The 21,888-nt window shown below is 46.9% G+C and overlaps 2 protein-coding genes across 3 annotated transcripts in view; both read right to left on the bottom strand.

Annotated features, from left to right (window-relative positions):
• Positions 1–3,352, bottom strand: part of LOC112666858 (SREBF chaperone) — a 67,116-nt gene extending 63,764 nt beyond the window's left edge. The window contains exon 1 of the mRNA XM_025458340.3: positions 3,206–3,352. The gene's annotated coding sequence lies outside the window, so the exon portion shown is untranslated. The remainder of the gene's footprint in view (positions 1–3,205) is intronic.
• Positions 3,353–8,086: 4,734 nt separating this feature from the next.
• On the bottom strand, positions 8,087–21,790 carry ELP6 (elongator acetyltransferase complex subunit 6). Of its 2 annotated transcripts, none has more exons than XM_025458341.3 (7): positions 21,619–21,790; positions 20,015–20,093; positions 19,027–19,097; positions 17,235–17,392; positions 15,652–15,853; positions 13,828–13,974; positions 8,087–12,686 (listed from the first exon to the last, which is right to left on the bottom strand). In XM_025458341.3, the coding sequence occupies exons 1-7, from the start codon at positions 21,670–21,672 to the stop codon at positions 12,558–12,560; spliced, it is 840 nt and encodes a 279-aa protein (XP_025314126.1). In that variant the 5' UTR covers positions 21,673–21,790; the 3' UTR covers positions 8,087–12,557. The 2 variants fall into 2 exon arrangements, with proteins under 2 accessions (XP_025314126.1, XP_025314127.1); XM_025458342.3 differs by having other exon boundaries at positions 17,274–17,392; positions 21,619–21,789.
• Between the last annotated feature and the right edge of the window lie 98 nt (positions 21,791–21,888).

The raw sequence follows: 21,888 nt of genomic DNA, 5'->3' as shown, positions 1-21,888 counted from the left end.
ACCCCAGGATCAGGACCTGGGCCAAAGGCAGAGGCTCAACCACTGAGCCACCCAGGTGCCCCTTTAATTGGTTATTGATATGAAATCCCATTCTCCCTGATTATGTGGAATTACACTGAACTTCACTAAACTTCCAACTTAGCACAATTTACCTATCTGATACAAATGCTAAATAAATATCAAATAAATCAGTAGTTTCAAAATGTTATTTGATTTGAACCCCCAATAAGAATTTATGTATATATCCCAATATATGTATATTTGAATATGTTAAATATACTACTATAATAAATAGCATACATTATAAAATAACCTAATAAAAATTACATAAAGCTAAAATAAACATAAAGATCAGTTTTGATTTTTTTGCCCCGAGACCTCCAAGCATCCTTGATGCATGCACCCCCCCATCCTTGGACTCCTTCGACTCCCCTGAAAAGCTTACGTATGGCCCAGCAACCCTGCAAGCATTCTCAGACAGGGCAGCATCGCCAGCCACTCAAGTGGAAGCTATCAAATGCAGCAACCAAATTGCTGTCTCCTTCCTGCTGAGGTCCACACCTCTGACTTGGATCTTGTGATGCTGGCTTCTTCCCTTCACCCCATCACCTTCTGCTACCTCTTTCCTGCCAATGGGCAGTGGAGGACTGTGAGGCCAGCAGGTGCAAGAAGAGCATAAAAACATGGACTGTTGTCAAGCAAACCTGGGTTTGTACCTAGGCTCTACCTCTAACTCAGCAGGTGACCCAGGGCAAGTCAGATAACATCTATAAAACTCATCATTAAAGAGGGGTGATAACAGTATCATTTCACCTGGTTACTATGATGATTAAATGAGATAAGCTATTATTAGAGTACCTAGCACAGTACCTACACAGCACAGGTGTTCAATAAATATTTTACTCACAATTACTACTTCAGGCAGCAGGGGGTAAAAAAAAAAAGTCATCTGGACTTTGTTTCATCAGCCAATTCAGGAAGGAAGCAAGTTACAGTAGAAGCAGCTCTGGCAGTAGTTTGGCAGATCTGGTTTGAAGGCCTGATCCACCACTTATAAACTGGGTTACTCAGGAAACCCAACTTCTGTATAAGGGGCAGTCATCTCATCTGTTCAAATGGAAGTGACGACATAAGCCATATACAAAGTACCTGTCAGGGGATCCCTGGGTGGCTCAGCGGTTTAGCGCCTGCCTTCGGCCCAGGGTGTGATCCTGGAGACCCGGGATTGAGTCTGACATCGGGCTCCCTGCATGGAGCCTGCTTCTCCCTCTGCCTGTGTCTCTGCCTCTCTCTCTCTCTCTCTCTCTCTGCCTCTCATGAATAAATAAAAATCTTAAAAAAAAAAAACAAAAAAACAAAAACAAACAAACAAAAAAGAAACAAAGTACCTGTCAGAGCCAATATAACTAACCTTGGCCACAGTAAATGGCTACCAACGGTGAGGGTAAACATACAGCACATAAACCTAAGTGTGATTCCAGGGTCCTCAGGACAGATTCATAAGCATGACTAAGTAACAAGGGAGTAAGCATTCCTAAAGACTGCCACCAAATGTTAATAAATGCATGAGTACTGACCCCACAGGCATGGTTTGCTTTTTGCAACTGGACAGTTTACTTGCTCACACATGACCTTGGGCTATTCATCATCTTTCTGCTTTCATCTTCTAATCATAAACTAGGAGTAGATTTTTTACCTACCTCACAACAGTAAACTGTATGATGGGGATGGAGAAGGGGGCAAATCAAAGATTACAAAGCACATGGAGACCTCAGGAGAGGCACTGTTTTTGCACAATAGGAAAAGAGAGCTCTCAACCACCAGATTAGTTCAAAATAGATGAGAATTCTTTCAATCTATGACCAAAAAAATGAATATGAAGATACATTTACATATATTTTGTTTGTTTTACATCATATGCCTAGTGGGAATGCTGCAAATGTGTAAAACACCTAAAGCCAAAACTATATTAACATGCACTTAAAAAGGTACAGGTCACAGGGGCCTGGGTGGCTCAGTCAGTTGAGTGGCTGACTCTTGATACCAGCTCAGGCCTTGATCTCAGGGTCATGAGTTCAAGCCTCCGGTTGGGCTCCAAGCTGGGAGTGGAGCCTACTTGAAAAAAGAACAGATACACGTCAGATGGTAAGCACTCTTATGATAAGCATAATATACTGAGAAGTTGAATCACAGCTGTACACCTGAAAATAATGTAACGTAACTATGCTCCAAAAAAAAAATTTTTTTTAAATGGCACCATTTAAAAAAAGATTAAAAAGGGTAAAGAAACAGCTGGTCAGTTAGGCAGCAGTCGGGAACACAAACCAGACGTTCCTGACCCTAGCTCCGATCTTTAGCAGGATATCCTGAGACTGCAGCACACCAGTAAGACACGGTATAGTCAGGCTTCCAAAGGGAAACACTACACTAGCATCACTAAGAAAACCTTTCCTAGGTCTTCTTCACGAGAACTGTTACAAAAATCCCTGGAAAGACTATCATCACGGAGCCACAGAAGGTGGGAAAGCAAGGAGCCCAACAGAGGGGCAGGTCCTGCCAGGGCCCCCGCGGGGACCCTCCGCCCCCTCCGCCGACAGCATTTCCACCTGTGCAACTTTCTGCGCTTCTAATGGTCCAAGCTCCCTGCAACTGATGCCACCGTGACGTTATAATCCCGTATGATACACTGAGACAATAAACACGAGGCAACACAGTAAACACAGGCAACGTGAGCGAGCAAAGTTTGGGCTTGGGCAAAACACAAAACTAGAAGCCAAGCAAAACCCAGCAAAGCAGCTACGTGTTGCCTCAAAACCAGACACGGCCCCAGGGAGGCAGGAGTGGACAGCATGCTCTCCCCCGCACCGTGGAAACCCAGACAGCCCCACAGCAGGTTCTAGAAGCGCCGGCTTCCCGGGCACGGCGCGACCCCCTCCCCCGGGGCCAGGAGCTGGGTGGGGACGCGGGCGCGCGGGCGGGGGCGCGGCCCGGGTGGGGGTGGGGTGGGGTGGGGGTGGGGACGCGGCGGCCCGGCCCCCTCTCGCGGCTGCGGTCTCCTGGCCCGCACGGCTGCTGGACAGCGCCCACGCCCGCGCGCCCGTAGCCCGTAGCCGCGGCGGCCCCCAGCCCCGACTCCCGGGGCCGCGCGGCCGGAGGCCCGAGCCCAGGCTGGCGGAAGGCGCTGTAGGGACACGCGCGGCGGTACCTGTGGCGGCAGCAAGCAGCTCCCGGGCGGCGGCGGCGGCGGCGGCGGCGGCGGGGGCGGGGCGCGGCGTGCGCGCTCCCGGCCCGCGGTCCGGTGCGTGGTGCCCGCCCTTCTCTCCCGGCTGCCCGGCGCCCGCGCAGCTCTCCGCCCCTTCACCTCTCACCTCCTACCTTTCCCCTCCCGCCCTCACCGCCCCCCGCACGTGTTCCAGCGGTGCGCACATGCGTAGTCGAGCCCCGCCCGCGGCTCCCGCCCGCCCCCTGGCGGATGCCCGTCCCGCTCCCCGGAGGGAGGGAGAGCGACGGTCCCGGGCGGGGACGGGAGGGCGGCGGGGCGGGGCTTGAAGATGCGGCAAGGCCCTGAGGACCGCACCGGGATCCACAGCACTTCGCGGAGGAGTACCAGGGACGTGCACAAGATGCCTAGGTCCCCGTTGAAAACAGCAAAAAATTAAAAGTGACAATACAGATAGATGCGCGACAAACACAGATGGGTCGATACACCTTGTCCATAAAAGGGGTTTCCCTGCAGTCTTTTTAAAGGATACGTTTTATGAATACTTAACTGATGTTGGAACTTGTGCTTGAAAGATGGTGCAAAGTGAGCTGTAAAGTACGGTCTCATTTTTTATTGAAAGACATCCACGGAGAAGGTGGGGTCTGGGTGCTGCGGCTGTGCCGCGGGTGGGTATGTCTGGATGGCGGGCTTAGGGGGTTGTTTTCCATTCGCCGCTGGGCCTTAACCGTTTCCACACGGCCCGTGTCATAGCCGCGCCCGCTGAGCGTTTACTCAGTGCCGGGTGCCGGGTGCCGGGTGCCGAGCGGAGCACTCATCCGCGAGGGAAGTCTCCTTACTGAGTCTAACACAGGGGAACGGAGGAGGCTTCGCCCGCGCTGCGGACACAGGTCCCGGCCCGCCCAGCGCCGGCCACCCCGGGATGCTGCCCGGGGCCCGCGCGGGGATCCCGATCGCGTCCCTCTCGCCCTGGCGGGGCCGGGCCTCGAGTATACGGATCAGCCCCGCCCCCAACCCTGCTCAGCCCCACCTACCCCAGGGCAGGCCCTAATCCTGCCCTCAGGGACTGCAGCTCTGGGACGGTTTAAGATGTAGATCTAGCATAATGCAAGGTTGGACTCAGGAGCGGCCCTTCTGCCGATGTAGCCCCCTGGCCCCTTCTAAGGTTTCTTCAGAGTCCTACCCCCCTCCTTCACACCCATTCATTTCCACTGGACTCAGGACCACCTGTCCAATGCCACCCACGTTTTGCCTCCCTCCCTCCCCATCACACTATTGTCACAGGGAAATTAAACAAGAGTGGAGACAACTGACCTTGGTCTAAAGTGACGTTTACGATTTTGCTCTGTATTTGGGATTGGCTTCTGGTTTTATTTTTTAAAGATTTTATTTATTTATTTATTCATGAGAGACATAGAGAGGCAGACATAGGCAGGAGGAGAAGCAGGCTCCATGCAGGGAGCCCGACACTGGGACTTGCTCCCCGGATTCCAGAATCACACCCTAGCCCGAAGGCAGGGTTAGGGTTAGGGTTAGGGCTAAACCGCTGAGCCATCTAGGGATCCCCTGGCTTCTGGTTTTAGATGGTAATTTGGAGAGGACACCTGGAGAGGGTAACTTGAGTAATATCATTACAGTTGATTATTCCCTGTTCCCTTTCTGTGAAGGGATCATACACACAGCCATGCCCATTGTCAAGTGACAGTGGTGCCTCCGGGCAGGGTGAGTGCACTTCCCTCTCTAGTGTCATCTTTGGTCACATGTCTTGCTTTGGCCAACATAGAGTATGAGTGAACATGACTTGTACGGGCCTGGTAGAAGCTCTAAGAGCCATTGCTTGAGAGAATGAGGCTCTCATTCTCTCCCTTAGTAAAAAAAATAATAATAATAAAAAATAAATTGAACGGATAACTATTTCAGAAATAAATAGTACTAAAACTGGCACAACAAAGTTATAATATATACAGACCAATAACAAAGAAATATTTTTAAACTACCTCAAAAAACTACTTGACCTTGACCAACGCAAGTCCTAATCTGGGATAAAAAACACTAAGAATTTCAATGTATGTAAAATATAGTGAATTCCTCAACATGGTTTATGAGGCATATATTGCTATTTTTTTTAAGATTTTTTTTATTTATTTGAGGGAGGAGGGGCAAGGGAAGAGGGGAGAGAATCCTTAAGGAGACTCCCTGCCAAGTGCAGAGTCTGACATGGGGCTTACACCCAGGACTCTGAGATCACGACCTGAGCTGAAACCAAGAGTCAGATGTTCAACCAACTGAGCCATCCAGGTACCCCAAGGCATATGTTGTCCTAATGCTCAAGCAGCCAAGCTCACAGAGATAAGCAAAAAATCACAGCTCATTTTTGCTTACAAATATAGATTGCATAATATCTCAATAATATTAATTTAAAAATCTTAGCAAGCCTAACATAAATAGCAGGTTATAGAAAATACAACAAATACCAGTAAGACAAGGCTATAAAAAGAATCCAGGGCTCACACAGCAGAGAAATGCTCAAATCATCCACAGGAAAAATAGTGCCGATATTTCAATAAGGCTGAGAAAGTACAGAATTCACTAATAATTACTTATTAAACTATAAAAGGGGGGACAGGAGATTGAGGAGAATTTTTGTTTGTTAAGATTTTTATTCATTTATTTGAAAGAGAGAAAAAAATGAGCGGTGGAGAGGGGCAGAGGGAGAGAGAGAGAGAAGCAGACTTCCCAGGGAGTAAGAAGCCCGATACAACACTCCATCCCAGGACCCAGGGATCACGACCTGAGCTGAAGGCAGACACTTAACCACCTGAGCCACCCAGGCCTAAAGAGCATTTCTTTTTCCTTTCCCTTTCCAAGGTTATTTCACTGACTTGATAATTAATGTATTTTAAAATTAAGAATTACTCTAAAAAATGCTTCCTATTCCCTTAAAAACAGAAATGAAGACAGTAAATACCTTCACACCACTCTTAACAAATTTCAAAATGCTGACTAAAGTTATTCGGGGGTAAATAAACTATTGGAGCTACATCAAACTAAAAAAACTTTTGCATAGCAAAGAATGTCATTAACAAAATGAAAACGCAACTGACCAAATAGAAGAAATTTGCAAATGATATGTGATAAGGGGTTAATATCTAAAATACATAAAAAGCTCCTGCAACTCAACACTGAAAAAAAAAAAAGTCCAATTAAAAAATGGGCAGTGGACCTTAAATAGATATTTTTCAAAGAAGACATCCAGATGGCAACAGCCACATGAAAAGATGCTCACCATCACTCATCATCAGGGAAATGCGAATCAAAACCACAATGAGCTATCACTTCACACTTGTCAGAATGGCTAGAATAAAAAACACAAGAAATAACAAGTATCGAAGAAGATGTGGAGAAAAAAGGAATTCTCATGCACTATTGATGAGATGGTAAACTGGTACAGCTCCTGTGCAAGATATGGAGGTTCCTCAAAAAATTAAAAATAGAAATACTACATGACCAGTAATTCTACTTGTGGGTATTTACCCAAAGAAAACAATACTAATTTGAAAAGATAATGCACCCCTATGTTTATTGCAGCACTATTTACAACAGCTAAGATATGGAAGCAACTCAAGTATCCTATTAATAGATGAATGGATAAAGAAGATCACACACACACATAGACACACACACACAGGAATATCACTCAGCTATAAAGAAGAATGAACTGGGCACCTGGGTGGCTCAGTTGGTTAAGTGTCTGCCTTCGGCTCAGGTTGTGATCCAGGAGTCCTGGGATCAAGCCTCACAACAGGCTCCCTGCTTAGTGAAGAGTCACCTCCTCCCTCTCCTCCTGCCCCTATCCCCTTCTCATACTCTCTCTCAAAAAAATAAAAACTTTAATAAAAGAGAGAACTGTTGCCATTGGTGACAACATGGATGGACCTAGAGGGTATTATACTAAGTGAAATACCTCAAACAGAGAAAGACAAATAACATGATTTCACTTACGTATGGAATATAAAAACAAATAAAAAAAACAGAAAGATTCATAAATCCAGAGAAGGTGGTCCCTCGACAGGAGGGGGGGTAGGAGGATAGGCAAAATAGGTGGAGGGGATCAAGAGGTACAAACTTCCAGTTATAAAATAAGTAAGTCACAGGGATGCAAAATACATCATAGGAAATATAGTCAATAATATTGTAATAACTTTGCATGATGAGAATTACCATTACTTGTATGGTGGTGAGCATTTCATAATGTATATAACTGTCGAATCACTATGTTGTACACTTGAAACTAGTAAGTCAAGGTGCCTGTGTGGCTTGGTCAGTTGGACATCTGCCTTCGGCTTGGGTCATGATCCCACTGTCCTGGGATCAAGCCCTGCATCGGGCTCCCTGCTTAGTGGGAGTCTGTTTCTCCCTCTCCTTCCACCCCTCTGCTAGCTTGTACTCTTTCTCTCTGTCAAATAAATAAATAAAACCTTAAAAAAATAAGTCAACTATACTTCAATAAAAAATTTTCCCTACTTAAAGGAAAATTAAGCAAGGTTGGCATATATTTGCAGATGTTAATATCTGAAAAAAGGAAAACAAGAAAAATATCTAAAAATTCAGAAACATCAATTGGAAAATTATAGAGTAGTTTAGAAAAACTATAGGATAAGTTATAAATTTTAAAAAGTCAACTACATCCCTATGTCAAAGATACCATAGAAAAATCCACAAAATCAGGTGCACCTGGGTGGCTCAGTTGGTTAGGCATCCAGCTCTTAATTTCAGCTCAGGTCTTGATCTCAGGGTCATGGGTTCAAGCCCTGCATTGGGCTCCCTGTTGGCATAGAGCCTATTTAAAAAAAAAAAATTAAAAAGTTCCACAAAATCAGATCATTTATTTTCCGATAATAAAAATTTAATAAGAGGATATTGGGATGCCTCAGTGGTTCAGCATCTGCCTTCAGCTCAGGGTGTGATCCCGGACTTCTGGGATCAAGTCCCACATTGGGAGCCTGGCATGAAGCCTGCCTCTCCTCCCTCTGCCTATGTTTCTGCCTCTCTCTGTGTGTCTCTTGTGAATATTTTTAAAAATCTTTTTAAAAAAATATTTTTAAAGAGGGTATTAATTTCTCCACAAGTGTTTTTATTTTTATTTTTTTAAAAGATTTTATTTATTTATTTATTTATTTATTTATTTATTTATTCATTCATTCATTCATTCATGAGAGACAGAGAGGCAGAGACACAGGCAGAGGGAGAAGCAGGCTCCATGCAGGGAGCCCGATGTGGGACTCGATCCCGGGTCTCCAGGATCACACCCCAGGCTGCAGTCAGCGCTAAACTGCTGCGCCACAGGGGCTGCCCTCCACAAGTGTTTTTAAATAAAATTATACAACCACAATTCTTTAAATGAGAGGAAAAAATCCCTGAAGAACACTTTATAGAGCTTGACAACATGCTGGTGAAATTCATCTGGATAAATAAATGGCATGATACCCTTTTAATAAAGGCTCTTGAGAGCAGACATATAGTAACTTTTCAATACCTACTAAAGACAAATTTCAGAAGAGCTCAATTTTAAGAACTCTGCATATAAATAAACCCAAACTACATAACGAGAAAGGATCACTATTTTTCAGTAAATACTGCTGGGCTATTTAGTTATCACCACAGAGACAAATTACAACACTGTAGCAAATTCTAAATAAGTTAATTTTAAGCATATTTTAAAAATTATTTTAAACTGGAAAACAACAATCAACAGCACATTTTTTCCATTCAGGAAAACAAAAAATACCTCTCTGAATCCTGAAAAACTAAGGTACCACCAGAGACAAAATAGGAACATTCCAAGGTCTTTTTTTCAAATAGTACTGCCTCCATAAATTCTTCCCCAATTCTCTGCTCCCTCAACAAAACAGTGATGGGGAAATAATCACTCTTTCCTGTGACCATCAGCATGTCAGCGTCCGTTACTTGAGTTGTTTTTATGGCTCTCATCTTCTCCACTGTGTCACATCACTTAAGTGCCTGCTCTCTAGCCCCTATCAGACACAGTATGTGCCTTTAGGATTTTTATCTGATTAGTCCTTATATAAAACAAGCAGTCCACAAATATTTCTTGAACTAATACATATTGGAGTAGAAAATAAATCTTTCTGAAAATATTTTTAAAAACCCAAATATAGAAAAACATACATGAGCAAGTGATAAAATCCTTTCCAAAATATTACAAAGAATGGATAAAACAAAGTTGACACCAGATCCTCTTTGATAAATGATTAAGGGTGAAGAATACATTCTCCACACATAAGAATATACAGAGAAAATTATATCCTAGTCCTTAAAGAAATGTCCATTTTCACACAACTCTGCACAACTTTCAAATTAGTAAATGATAAGTTGTATCCAATGTTGGTGGAGGAAAACTTCTAGATCACTGTTAACTGGCTCCATCATTCTGAAGAACAGTCTGATATGTGAGGGCCAGTCCATGTTTTGTTTTTTAATTAAGTAGGCTCCATGCCCAACATGAGGCTTGAACCCATGACCCAAGATCAAGAGTCACGTGCTCTACCAACTGAGCCATCCAGGTGCCCCAATTCATGCTTTAATTCAGAAATTCGACTTCAGGGAGAAAACTAAATTTTCATCATTCCTCACTTTCATAGGCCCCTTCGCCTGTTTTATCTATTTTTTTAAAGTTTATTTTTTGGGGGCAACCTTGTCGGGACCCCTCTCACTTCTGAGAGCTTTCTCTGTATCTCTATTTAATAAACTTCTATCACTTTGCTAAAAAAAAAAAACAAAAAAAAAAGTTTTTTTTTTTTGTTTTTTTTTTTTTAAGTAATCTCTACACCTATTGTGGGACTCAAACTCACAATGAGATCAAGAGTCTCACACTCTTCCAATGGAGCTAGCCAGGAGCCCCTTCCCTGTTGTATTTATAGTACTTTACACAGTTTAACTCTACATAGATTACTTTTCAATTTGTTGCAGGCAGGGACCTGCTTTGTCATGGTCATACCCTCAATGCCTACAGCAGCCTGCAATTTAGAAGGTGTACAGTTATTTAAGTGACTGAATTAATGTTCTAAGGAAACATAACATAATTTGGTATCTGTCCCCACCTCCAAATAGGTATATGTAAAATTCGTAGGGCACCCAGCTGGCTCAGTTGGTAGAGAATGCAACTCTTGATCTCAGGGTTTTGAGTTTGAGCCCCATTTTGGGCATAAAGATTGCTTAAAAATAAAATCTTTAGGGATTTTATTTATAAAATATCTTTTATTTTATAAAAATAAAATCTTTGGCTCAGGGAGTGATCCTGGAGTCCCGGGATGGAGTCCCACATCGAGCTCCCTGCATGGAGAGCCTGCTTCTCCTCCTGCCTGTGTCTCTGCCTCTCTGTCTCTCTCATGAATGAATAAATAAAATCTTTAAGAAAAATAAATGAAGGGGGATCCCTGGGTGGCTCAGCGATTTAGAGCCTGCCTTCCACCCAGGGTGTGATCCTGGAGTCCCGGGATCGAGTCCCACATCAAGCTCCCTGCATGGAGCCTGCTTCTCCCTCTGCCTGTGTCTCTGCCTCTCTCTCTTTCTGTGTCTCTCGTGAACAAATAAATAAAATCTTTAAAAAAAAAAAGAAAGAAAGAAAGAAAGAAAGAAAGAAAGAAAGAAAGAAAGAAAGAAAATGAAATAAAATCTTGAATTTTTTAAATAAAAAAATAAAATGTATAACATAATTTATAACTACCAACTCCAGAACTACACACTCAAGAAAATAGCTAAGCAAATTAGAATGACACCATAACAGGCTCAATAAACATTAAACATTAAAAACTTAGTGAACTCATTGATAAATTAAGTGAAGAAACATAATAGCAACATTCATATCATGTAAAAAATGTTTTGTGAGGGGTGCCCGGGTAGCTCAGTCAGTTAAGCATCTGGCTCCAGCTTTGGTCATGATCCCAGGGTCCTGAGATTGAGCTTCGCATCAGGTTCCCCGCTCAGCTTAGAGCCTGCTTCTCCCTCTCTCTCTGCTTGTGTTCTGTCAAATAAATACATAAAATCTTTTTTTTTTTTAAGATTTTTTTTATTCATGAGAGACACAGAGAGGGGCAGAAACTCAGGCAGAGGGAGAAGCAGGCTCCATGCAGGGAGCCTGATGTGGGACTCAATCCCGGGTCTCCAGGATCACACCCTGGGCCGAAGGCGGCACCAAACCACTGAGCACCCAGGCGTCCCTCATTAGATCTTAATAACCACTTTCTCAAGTGACTTGTACACATAATTTTCAAATATTCTACCAAGTCTGTGTTATTTTGGGGGAAAAATAGCTAATGTTACTGGTTATCAGTGGGATAAGTAACACAAGAGTATGACTTGAGGAGTGATGAATTGCTCCCTTTGACAAAAACTAAAAAACATGAAAAGTTAAAATTAAACAATAGATCTGAAATTTCCTCAATCCCTGCAGAGCAGTGTTATTTACTTTTAGAATCAGTGTTTTATTTGCATACAACAAAAATGTACCCAGTTTAAGGGAAGGCCCCTGGCGTCCACTCCTGGGTGATCTTGGCTGATGGCCTGTGTGGCATCTCTGGGACGCTAGGGCAAGAGCTCACGTCTGAGGGAGGCTGCAAGTTGCCAAGGCCCCATCTTGCCTGGCAGTAAGAACACTCTCTACCCTTCTCACCACAGAAAACCAGGAGGAAGCGAGCCGGTGACCCGAGTGGGGAGCCTGCCCCTGGTTTCTGTGAGGCTCAGTCAGCGAGTGAGGACTCCAGAGTCAGGCTCCATTCCCTGCAGCCTGTTCTACAGCCTTGAGCATGCTGCCCAGCCTCCTGAAGCTGGTTTTCCGACTGGACTGAAGGGCAAACCTCTCTGCAGGATGCAGTGGATGAGACAGTCCACTACGAGGAAGCCACGACATGAGGACTCTCCTCACGGCAGCCATGATTATCCACAGTGTCCCCCGGAGGCCTGCCAACTGTCTCCTAGCTGGTACAATCATACCCACTCTGGCTGTGAAAGGCGACAGCAAAAATGGGCGGTTGAGGCTGAAGCGGATGTAATGAAAGGCTCCTGGGACCACTTTCACCCTGTTTCAGCCCGTCCCTCTCCACAGAGGCCAGGTTGCAGGTCCTTCTGTGCTTTCTAACAGGGCCCAGGGGAGCGAAGGCATGCCATCACAGCACCCTTCCTCTGCCCCGTGTCACAGTGGGGCTGCCGGTCCAGGCTGAGATGCCACATCAAAGGTGTACAGGTCCACTGCTGCTGGATGCTTTATCTTTCATGTCTGAAAACACTCGAAGGTCACCACGTTTGCTTCTCAATCAGGTCACAGAATAGCAGGAGACATTCCTTTGGCAAAAAAGGACACACTCTTGTCCTGTATCTTATACTGGTAAGTGAGGCTCCGGTCCCGATGGGCTGCAGGCTGTGATGGTGTCCTCCAGAGGATCTTCAGCTACGGGACAAGAGGAATGAAAGGGAAGCAGCCCCCAAGTCCCTGCCTCCTCCACAACCTGCGACCGAGGCCTCCAGAGGTCCCAGTCAGGTGCCATGCAGCCATGGGACCCACTTCTAAAACAAAGCTTATTACCAGCTAACTACAACTACAGAGATCACTCCCCTTCATTACAGGAGTGACATCACAGAAATTGTGAAAGAGAAAGAGAAAGAAAAGTCGCCATTCAGAGAAAAACCACTAAGGTATTCTTATGTGTTCCCTTTTGGTCTTTTTTTCTATGCATGGTTTTGTTGGCTACACTGATTTTGAAAATCAACTCATTAGAGTCAGTACATTCACTTATTTTATACTCATCTGTCTGAATGCGAGGCTTGCTAGAATGCTTAGGGGGACTGGCCTCAGAGGCAGCCCAAGCTGCTGGGCAAAACCCTCTCCTCATGCTGTGCACACACACACCACTGATACGGCTTTCCTGGGCTTGCCCATATTTGTTCTCTGTTCTATACCTGCCCGTGAATGACTCCGGGCCAAAACTCCCACCCGTGCCTCATGGGTCAAGAGTGGTCAATGTCAAGCTAACCTGGAAGCTGTGACAGAGGCTTTGGGGGATGATTCTGAAAGAGAAGGTCCAGGAGGCAGAGAACCATGGCAGCCCTCCGGAGGGCTAGAACCTGACCTCCCTCCCAAGGCAGGACCCTTGGCTTCTGCCTGAGTTCTCAAACATTCTGGTCAGAGGCAACAGAGGGGGTGACAGCCACCCCAACTATGGGTATGGTTCCCCCCAGGTTTGTGTTTTAAAAGAAGCAGCACTAACTTCTTATTCATAGCCTGCTGAGGTCCCACAGAAGCATCCTTCCATTCTGACAGCAGGGTCCCAGCATTCTGCTCTAGATGGCTGTCTCCTTTTTAGAGAGTTCCGCTTTGGTCGCATATGGGGTCACCATGGAAAACATGCACTAGTACCTGAGGCTAGTGCCCTCGGGAGCAGACTCTGCCTTGCATTCACACAACTCCTGAGGCTGCCCTAGCACCTGAAGAACACCCCAACCAGACAACCCCTGGGGCCCAACACGATCCCACATACAGTCTCAGCTCAGGCGCAGGGTGAGGAGCTGATGCCCAGTAAGCCCCTGTGTACCTGCCCATGCACGTCCCTGCAGAAGCCAGTAGCCAGACCCTCGGCCCTCAGAATCAGATGGCTCTGGTGACTAAGGCCATTCAAAAGGATGTCGTTCTCCTCGTCCTCAGCGTCTCCACTGTCGTGTACCAGGGCCACTATGTTTCCCTACAACAGAGAAATCAAAATGCAAATTCAATCCCCCCAGCAGGGCCATCAAGGGAGCACTGGGCTTGCAGCATCTTCACTCCCCTGCATGTCTTTGCCCAGATCAGCCTCCATGCTGCTGCTGCTGCTGCTGCAATCATTCCCTCCGTGGGAAGGACCATTGCCTGTGCTCCAGGTCCCTAATTCCAGCCTCACCAGCACATCCAACCTACACTGCCAGCTCAATCCCTCTTAAACCAGGCTTGGCTTGGCCTATGGTCCTCCATGTCAGCCCAAGTGCCACCTTTCTGCCAGGCTCCTGGTCATCTGGTCAGCTGCTCCTGAGTGCTCGGCATGAGCCAGACCCCACAGCATGGAGAAGAGGGGATTGGTGTGGGCCCCAGAGACAACACAGGGAAGAGGTATCCTATCTGGCCCAGAGAGGGTCAAGGAGGTGGGCACACATGAGCCAAGTCAACAGGGCCAGTAGGAGTTAACCAACCAGAACTGGAGGGAAGTCCGAGCTGTTGAAGGGGATACCCTAAATAGCAGTAAGTCCTTTCAAAGGAAGACTGTCCAGTTGTTAAAAACAATGTGGCAGATCTGTGTGTTGTTTCAGGCAAAGGACGCCAAAATATACTATGTTATGAAATGGCATGGCAGTGACATGAAAAATGCAGAGACACAAACATACTTAAAACAGGTTCACAATTGCACAGACTCTCTCGAAGAATATACATGTTGGGAAAGAGACAATTACTTTTTACTAAAGTCCTCCTCACACTCTTTACTTTTTTAACTATAAGAAACATTTTTACAAAACAAGGGTGGCAGTGGGTCACAAAGCAAGTTAAGCTGCAGGCATTGTGCCTGCCTCAGTGTGGCTGCTCAAGCCATCCACGACTGTTCCATTCCCTCTTCCTCCCATTCTCTCCATGTCACCTGGCTCCCAGCCCTGTGATTATGGCCATACGGCCCTGGAAGTTCTCCTGAACCCAACTGTCAGGCAAGTCTTTGCACACAGGAGGTGCTCAACACATATTGCTGGGTATATGCACCCCTGGCTGACTCCACTAGTTCATCCCGACTGCTGGCCAGCACCCCAGCCTGACCACACGGGGCACCACCACATGCTGAAGAGTGGTCACTGTGGGCCAGATGCCGTGCGGATGTGTTGCAAGCTGCATGTCACTAAACTCTTACAGTTGGGTTCCTGTGAGGCAAGCACAACAGCCATTCCTGTTTTATAGGTGGGTCTACCACCATTGTTTAACTCTCTGTTTTAGCAAAATGCCCATTTCTGCCACATAATTTGACAATAAAGGTTATGTCCTATACTTGCATCGCATCTCACGTTTTTTTTTAAAGCAGTTTACATCTCAACTGATCAACACACAGGCAGAGTGATAATGACTTATCCCAAGACATAAGGGAGTGTGTGCAGAGCTAGGACTGGTACAGTACCACACACGACTGGCCACTTCAAGACAGTACTGGTCAACCTTTTAAGGGCTTTATTTTTTTGCAGTGGCAAGTAGGGGAGTGGAGGATGGGAGACCAAAAGATTTTGGGCCTACCAGAGTAAACCCAAACCCTCACGCAAATAAACAAGAAAGATCACTGCAAGCCAGGGAGGTATGGACCCCTCTGGGCCCATGAGGCCACAAGCAGGAGCACAGAGAGCAAGCCAATCCATACCTTTTGTTCCCAGCACACAGCAGCTCTGCAGTAGTGAATGAAGTCCAACACAGCCACCGCCCCCATGCCCAGGCTCAGCAGCACACTGAGGTCATCCACCAGCAGCACCGGGCACCTCCACGCAGCCTGCCCATCGTCCGCGGGCTTCAGAGCCTCTCGTACAAACTCATACAGGGGCTGCAGGTTCCCAGCATCAGCCTCCCTGGAACATCAGGCAAGGATCACTCTCTACAAATGTTTATCTGGGACCAAGCAACACCACAGGAAAAGGGCGGGGCAGAGGAGAGGGAAGGCAAAGAACTGGATCACAGTCCTCAGCCAAAGGGGCTCCTAATCTGGTTGGAAAGAAAAAGGAATGCATGCATACATGAGCAAACTGCGCTTCAAACACTCCTTGAGGCCTACGAGGTACAAAGCACTGTGCTAGAAACTGGGGGACACAAAAGCAGTCAGTCTCCTGGATTCTCAAGTAACACCACACAGCCCCTCTCTGAGGGAGAGCCTCAGATCTCAGGGCATCAGAAGATTAACCTGGATTGGGCCGGCAGGAGAAGCCTTCCCGGGAGCTCATAATGTGTACAAAAAGCTAAACAGCAATTCATGTGACCTGTCGGTGACGGGCCAAGGTCTGAGGCTGTTTGTGTACCTAACAGATTCCACCTGTTTCTGAACAAGATGGCCCAGCTACCTCCACCTCCCCAGTGACTACCCCTGGCAGTCACTTCCCAGCAAAAGAGCTCAGAAAGCACCAGAGTACAGGGCCTAGGCACAGGCTCACACTCCACATCCGAGCACCGCTAACAGCGAAGACAACCCCCACAACCTGGGGGTGAGGTATAACCAGGCCCATCATTCAGACAAAGACACCCAGATTCAGAAACAGAATAGGCTGTATGTGAGATCACACAAAGTCAGGGCACAAGACCTTCTGACTCTACATGGCCTTCAGGCTGCTGCATAAGGCTGAGTCTAAGAGAGGGGGCGGTGGGGAGACTTCCCGTATGGACTCCTTTGTGGTGGAGGAAGAACACCAGTCAGGTGAGGAGTATGCACAGAGCTATGTTTGTGGCTGACACTCTTCAAGGACAAGAAACAGGAAAACCAATCTCAAAATAGCAAACCCAGGGGTCAACAAACTTGTTCTTAAAGGGCAACAGTAGTATTTTGGGCTTGTGGGCCATATGGTCTCTGTCCCAACTACCCAACTCTGTTGGTTGGAGAGCTAGAGAGCCAGGGACAATATGCAAATATGTGAATGCAGCTATTCCAATAAAGCTTTATTTACAAAAGCAGGTAGCTGGCCCATGGCCCATACTCTGCTGAACCCTGTATCAAGCCGAAAAACAGAATAAAAGTGTGTGCTAGGGTTCTGAGCCAGGGTTGGGAAAAACATTCTCTTCTGCTATACTCCCAGCAAATAATGCTTTCCGTAGCATCTGGGTCAGCCATATAGAGCCATACAAAGCCAAGGGCTTTCTGATAAAGCTGCAACACCAGGGAAGTGTCTGCCAACTGAAGCCAGCTGCGTCCCCAATATAGTTGGGGGAAGAATCACATGGCAAGCCCAGTATGGGCCCACCTACCAGGTGTGCACTTCTGAGCAGGGCTGCAGGCTGGCTGACCTGAGGAACTGCAGGGGGTGTGGCTCCGCCTGAGCCCGGAAGAAGACATCCACGGAAGACTTGAGACCCTCCAGGAACACAAGCTGCCCACATTCCCGTGCTGCAGTCAGGCTGACACCCTAAACAACACAGAGGAGAGTGAATCACCATGTCCCGCAGGGGAACCCATCGTAGAGGTCAGACTCCAGCTCACAAAAGAGGACAGGACACATTCTAAACCCTGCAAATGTGCACCTGTCCACCTTCGGATGGGGCCTATGACTTCTTTCCACTGGATGTTCCCAACTCACAATCCCCACTGTGCTCAGGTGTGCCTTTACATTTGTCACTTGGCAAAAAAAACTGACACCTTGCTCACATGTTCATTTTCATGACCGCTGAATACTTGCTTTTAATTTGCAATAGTGTCATAAAGCTTCCTTTTTAAGTGTACGTATTTAAACGTTATGTACATTTAGACACAGTAATAATGACAACAAAACAATGGGAAAATGACCAAGGTCTGAAAAATGCTGTTGCAGAAGGGCCAGATCTTGGCTTTGAATTTCACAAACCCTCTTGTGTGCCCATCAGTGGCACAGGACCTCAGACCTGCTCTGAGGCTTTCAATAACATAACTCATAGATCATAACTGCCAAACTGCCTGTATTACACGAAGATCTTATCGCCAGCAAGTTCTTGTTTTCTTTCCTCTTCTCTGAGGAGGCACTCTCATGAGAGCTAAGCAAAATGAATTCTTGATGCACTAGTTCAGAGGTGGGCAAAGTTTCTCTGCAAAGGGCAAGACAGGCTTTGCAGGCCATACAGTCTATGCTGTAATTAACTCAATTCGGTAGAGTGACAGCAGCCGCACACAATTCATACACAAATGGATATGGCTATGGTTTGTCAACCCCTGCTCTAGACTTTTGTTTTAAGTTTTTTTATTTTTAAAATTATCTCTACCTCAAATATAGGGCTCGGGCTCAAACTCATGACCCCAAGATTAAGAATCACATGCTCTTTGGACTGAGCCAGCCAGGTGCCCCTAGACCAGAACTTAATATGGCTCTTCATGAACTACCTGATTAAGAAGCTCTTGTGTCACTCGATTAAAAAGGCAGATCCCTGAGTGCCACTCTACAACTCCAGAACCAGAAGCTTTGCAGGCAGGGCCCAGGAATCTGCATTTCGACAAAGATGGATACAATTTAAATATGCAACCCAGGGCAGCCCGGGTGGCTCAGCGGTTTAGGTCATAGGTCATAGGTCATGGGTGATGGCCTAGGTTAAGTAGGAAGGTTCAACACCCTCTTGGCCATCTTATTCTTGCCCACCTGCATCTGACAAGATGAAGGGCAGACAAATATGAAGTAAGGAACGAGTGACAAAAGCAGCTCCCCCCACATTTGGGTCCTAAGCCCTAAACTTAGGGAGACAGTAGGAGGCATTCAACTTGGTGGAAGACCAAGCTGTGATCTCCAGCTCAGGAGGACTGAGAATAAAGCGCACACTGAGGAGAAAATCTTAACTGGTCCAGAGTCAGTAGAGCTGCATTTGATTAAACAGATCTGGTTCTATAAACTCTAAATTAATAAAACAGGTAGAGATGCTGCCTTAGCCCTTCAGATAAGGGGTTCAGCACCATGATTTCCTCAGTGGCTCTCCTGCTAAGTTCTCTATAATCCAAACACATGAGCCCAGCCTTGGCCCCACTCACACCTGCATGACCCACATACTCAGAGACTGCACTGAGGAGGTCTTCAATATTTACCAACTTCTGTCCCACGATATTGTAGTGACTGAAGGACTGGATGAGTGCCACAAAACAGACTTTACAGTTAGCTAGAAAACAAAACAGATTTTTGATGAAGTCTTTGCTTATAATCAGTCTCATAGAATCCATACTTCTGGAAACAAAAGCATTGAGGCAGGTCTAGACAGATGCAAGGGGCCTTGCAACCTGACACAACCAATCTGATCTTAAGATGCACTTTTTTCTTATATAATAATTATATCTTATTTCATTGACCCTAAGATGTACTTCTGTTATGTGTATTGCTAGATATTGTACTTTGTTCTATTGTAAGTAAATTGTGGTTTTTTAAAAATATTTTTCGGGCAGCCCTGGTGGCACAGTGGTTTAGCGCCGCCTGCAGCCCAGGGCATGATCCTGGAGACCCTGGATCGAGTCCCGTGTCATGCTCTCTGCATAGAGCCTGCTTCTCCCTCTGCCTGTGTCTCTGCCCATCTCTCTCTCTCTCTCTCTCTCTCTGTGTCTCTATGAATAAATAAAATCTTTAAAAAAATAAAAAATGGGATCCCTGGGTGGCGCAGCAGTTTGGCGCCTGCCTTTGGCCCAGGGCACGATCCTGGAGACCCGGGATCGAATCCCACGTCGGGCTCCCGGTGCATGGAGCCTGCTTCTCCCTCTGCCTGTGTCTCTGCCCATCTCTCTCTCTCTCTCTCTCTCTCTCTCTGTCTCTATGAATAAATAAATAAAATCTTTAAAAGAATAAAAAATGGGATCCCTGGGTGGCGCAGCGGTTTGGCCTGCCTTTGGCCCAGGGCGCGATCCTGGAGACCTGGGATCGAATCCCACGTCGGGCTCCCGGTGCTTGGAGCCTGCTTCTCCCTCTGCCTGTGTCTCTGCCTCTCTCTCTGTGTCTCTCATAAATAAATAAATAAAATCTTTGAAAAATATACTATTTCCATTGCCTTTTGCCTTAGGTTTCTTTTTACAGCATCAATGAGTCTTATACCTTTGAGGTAGAAGGAGAGAAAGTGGTGCACAAGGAAGCTGCCATCTGTCTTAGCATCACAGAGTAGAGTCAGTTTCCCCTACAAGAACACAAAAAGGTGAATTAGACTCCCTGGAAAGAGGTATCTACACACACAGACACACACACACACACACACACACACACACACACACAGATTACCAAAAAGAAGAAAGTAAGTCAAAACTCTGGAAAAACCAACAATTAAAGTGATTGCTATTAAGTCACTTACAAAAAAAAAAAAAAAAAAAAAAGTCACTTACAAGCAGCAAGCCTATCTCAGCTTCCAGTTTCCCAAGACAAAGAATAAAATGCCTCTCTTCCTCATTCACTTTGGTAACTCAGGGATCAGTCTTGGGAGAACTAGATCCTGAACAAAAGAAGCTTTTACCATCAGAATCCAACAAAAATCACAGCCTGCCAAGATTGGAATGGACCTTCAAAAAAACTAATCTGATCCAACTTCTTTCCTATTTCTAATTCTGATACCAATTCTGTCCAACAGAGTGGGGGAGAAGGGAGTGGCATTAGTTGACAGAGACCTCCAGTGACAAGGTTCTCACCCCAATGGCCCTGGACACTGCTTCAGGCAGAGCTCTAATCATGCAAAGTCCTGGAAAGACCCCTAGAGATGGTCTCCACAGTGGCTGGCTGCCCTGCTCTTGCCACCTCCAGTTCCTTGTCAGTGATAGGGGAGGTCGGGATCAAGTGGTACCAAGTAACACTTTCGTGTTCTGACTTTTTTTCACTTATAGAACATGAAGGATTGGACTATCAGAACTTGAGGGTCATCTCCAGTGCCGTCATTTCCTGGTGCTCACTCTGATCCTCCATTACTTCACTACTCTGGCCCTGGGGTGAGCACTTTGGAGGTGCCAGTACTAACCAGCAAGGTCGCCAGTGCCACCTGCTGGCTTGGGGAACTGAAATCCACAGGGTCTATTAAAAACTGTTATTTGCGGGATCCCTGGGTGGCGCAGCGGTTTGGCGCCTGCCTTTGGCCCAGGGCGCGATCCTGGAGACCCGGGATTGAATCCCACGTCGGGCTCCCGGTGCATGGAGCCTGCTTCTCCCTCTGCCTGTGTCTCTGCCTCTCTCTCTCTCTCTCTCTATCATAAATAAATAAAAATAAATTTAAAAAAAATTTAAAATGTGAAAAATCTCGGGATGCCCCGGACTGCGGGAAGGAGGGTGGAAGAAACAAAGTGGCTGTTGTGCCCAAGGCCGACTTGATCCAAGCCGACGTTGACCCACTGAAGACTACGAAGAGGAAGAGGAGGAAGAGTGTTCACTCCCGCCCCTCAGGCAACCTGCTCTGGGCGCCGGGACGCCCACCCCAGGGAGGACCCACAGGGCACCCCAGTACACGTCTGGGAACAGTCGACCGTTTCCCGGGCACTTTCAAGAGTATGCCAGCGCCGAGCCCAGTTCCCGGGGCGGCCCTTCCCGGGACTACAATTCCCAGGCGCCCCCCCGTGTCCACCGACGTCGCGTCCTTCCCACGGTACACATGTGCTTCATCCGGGGATGTGGTCTTCCGCCACGCTCCGGGACCCGCCCCCCCTTCCCACCGCGCGACGTCCTACCTGCTCCGCCCTGTCAGGGGTGGTGTTGAGAAGGTTATTGAGTTCCGGGAACATTCCGGGCGGCGGGCACTAGCGTCCCGAAGCGGGACCACGGAGATCGAGGAGCTACACGCCACTCGGACCCGCGCGGGGGAAGCGCGCACGCGCAACGCCACTTCCAGGCGCCGCCGCAGCCAATCAGGCGGGCGCCTGGACCCGGCCGCGGCCGGCGCACGCGCGAGAGCGCGCACCCGGCGGGCGTGGTAGCGGGCGCTGGTCCTGCAGCGCCCT

The sequence above is a fragment of the Canis lupus genome, chromosome 20 (assembly GCF_003254725.2).
Source record: "Canis lupus dingo isolate Sandy chromosome 20, ASM325472v2, whole genome shotgun sequence".
Classification (NCBI taxonomy): Eukaryota; Metazoa; Chordata; class Mammalia; order Carnivora; family Canidae; genus Canis; species Canis lupus.
Note: the sequence above shows the minus strand (reverse complement) of the source record. Positions and strands in the feature narration are given on the sequence as shown.

Excerpts from the sequence above, each read along its gene's own strand:
- ELP6 (XM_025458341.3), bottom strand. The coding sequence starts at position 21,672 with ATGTTCCCGGAACTCAATAACCTTCTCAACACCACCCCTGACAGGGCG. Across the intron at positions 19,098-20,014 it reads TCTCTCCTTCTACCTCAAAG|CTAACTGTAAAGTCTGTTTT; the intron begins GTATAAGACTCA and ends TTTGTTTTCTAG. Across the intron at positions 17,393-19,026 it reads ATATCGTGGGACAGAAGTTG|GGTGTCAGCCTGACTGCAGC; the intron begins GTAAATATTGAA and ends TGTGTTGTTTAG.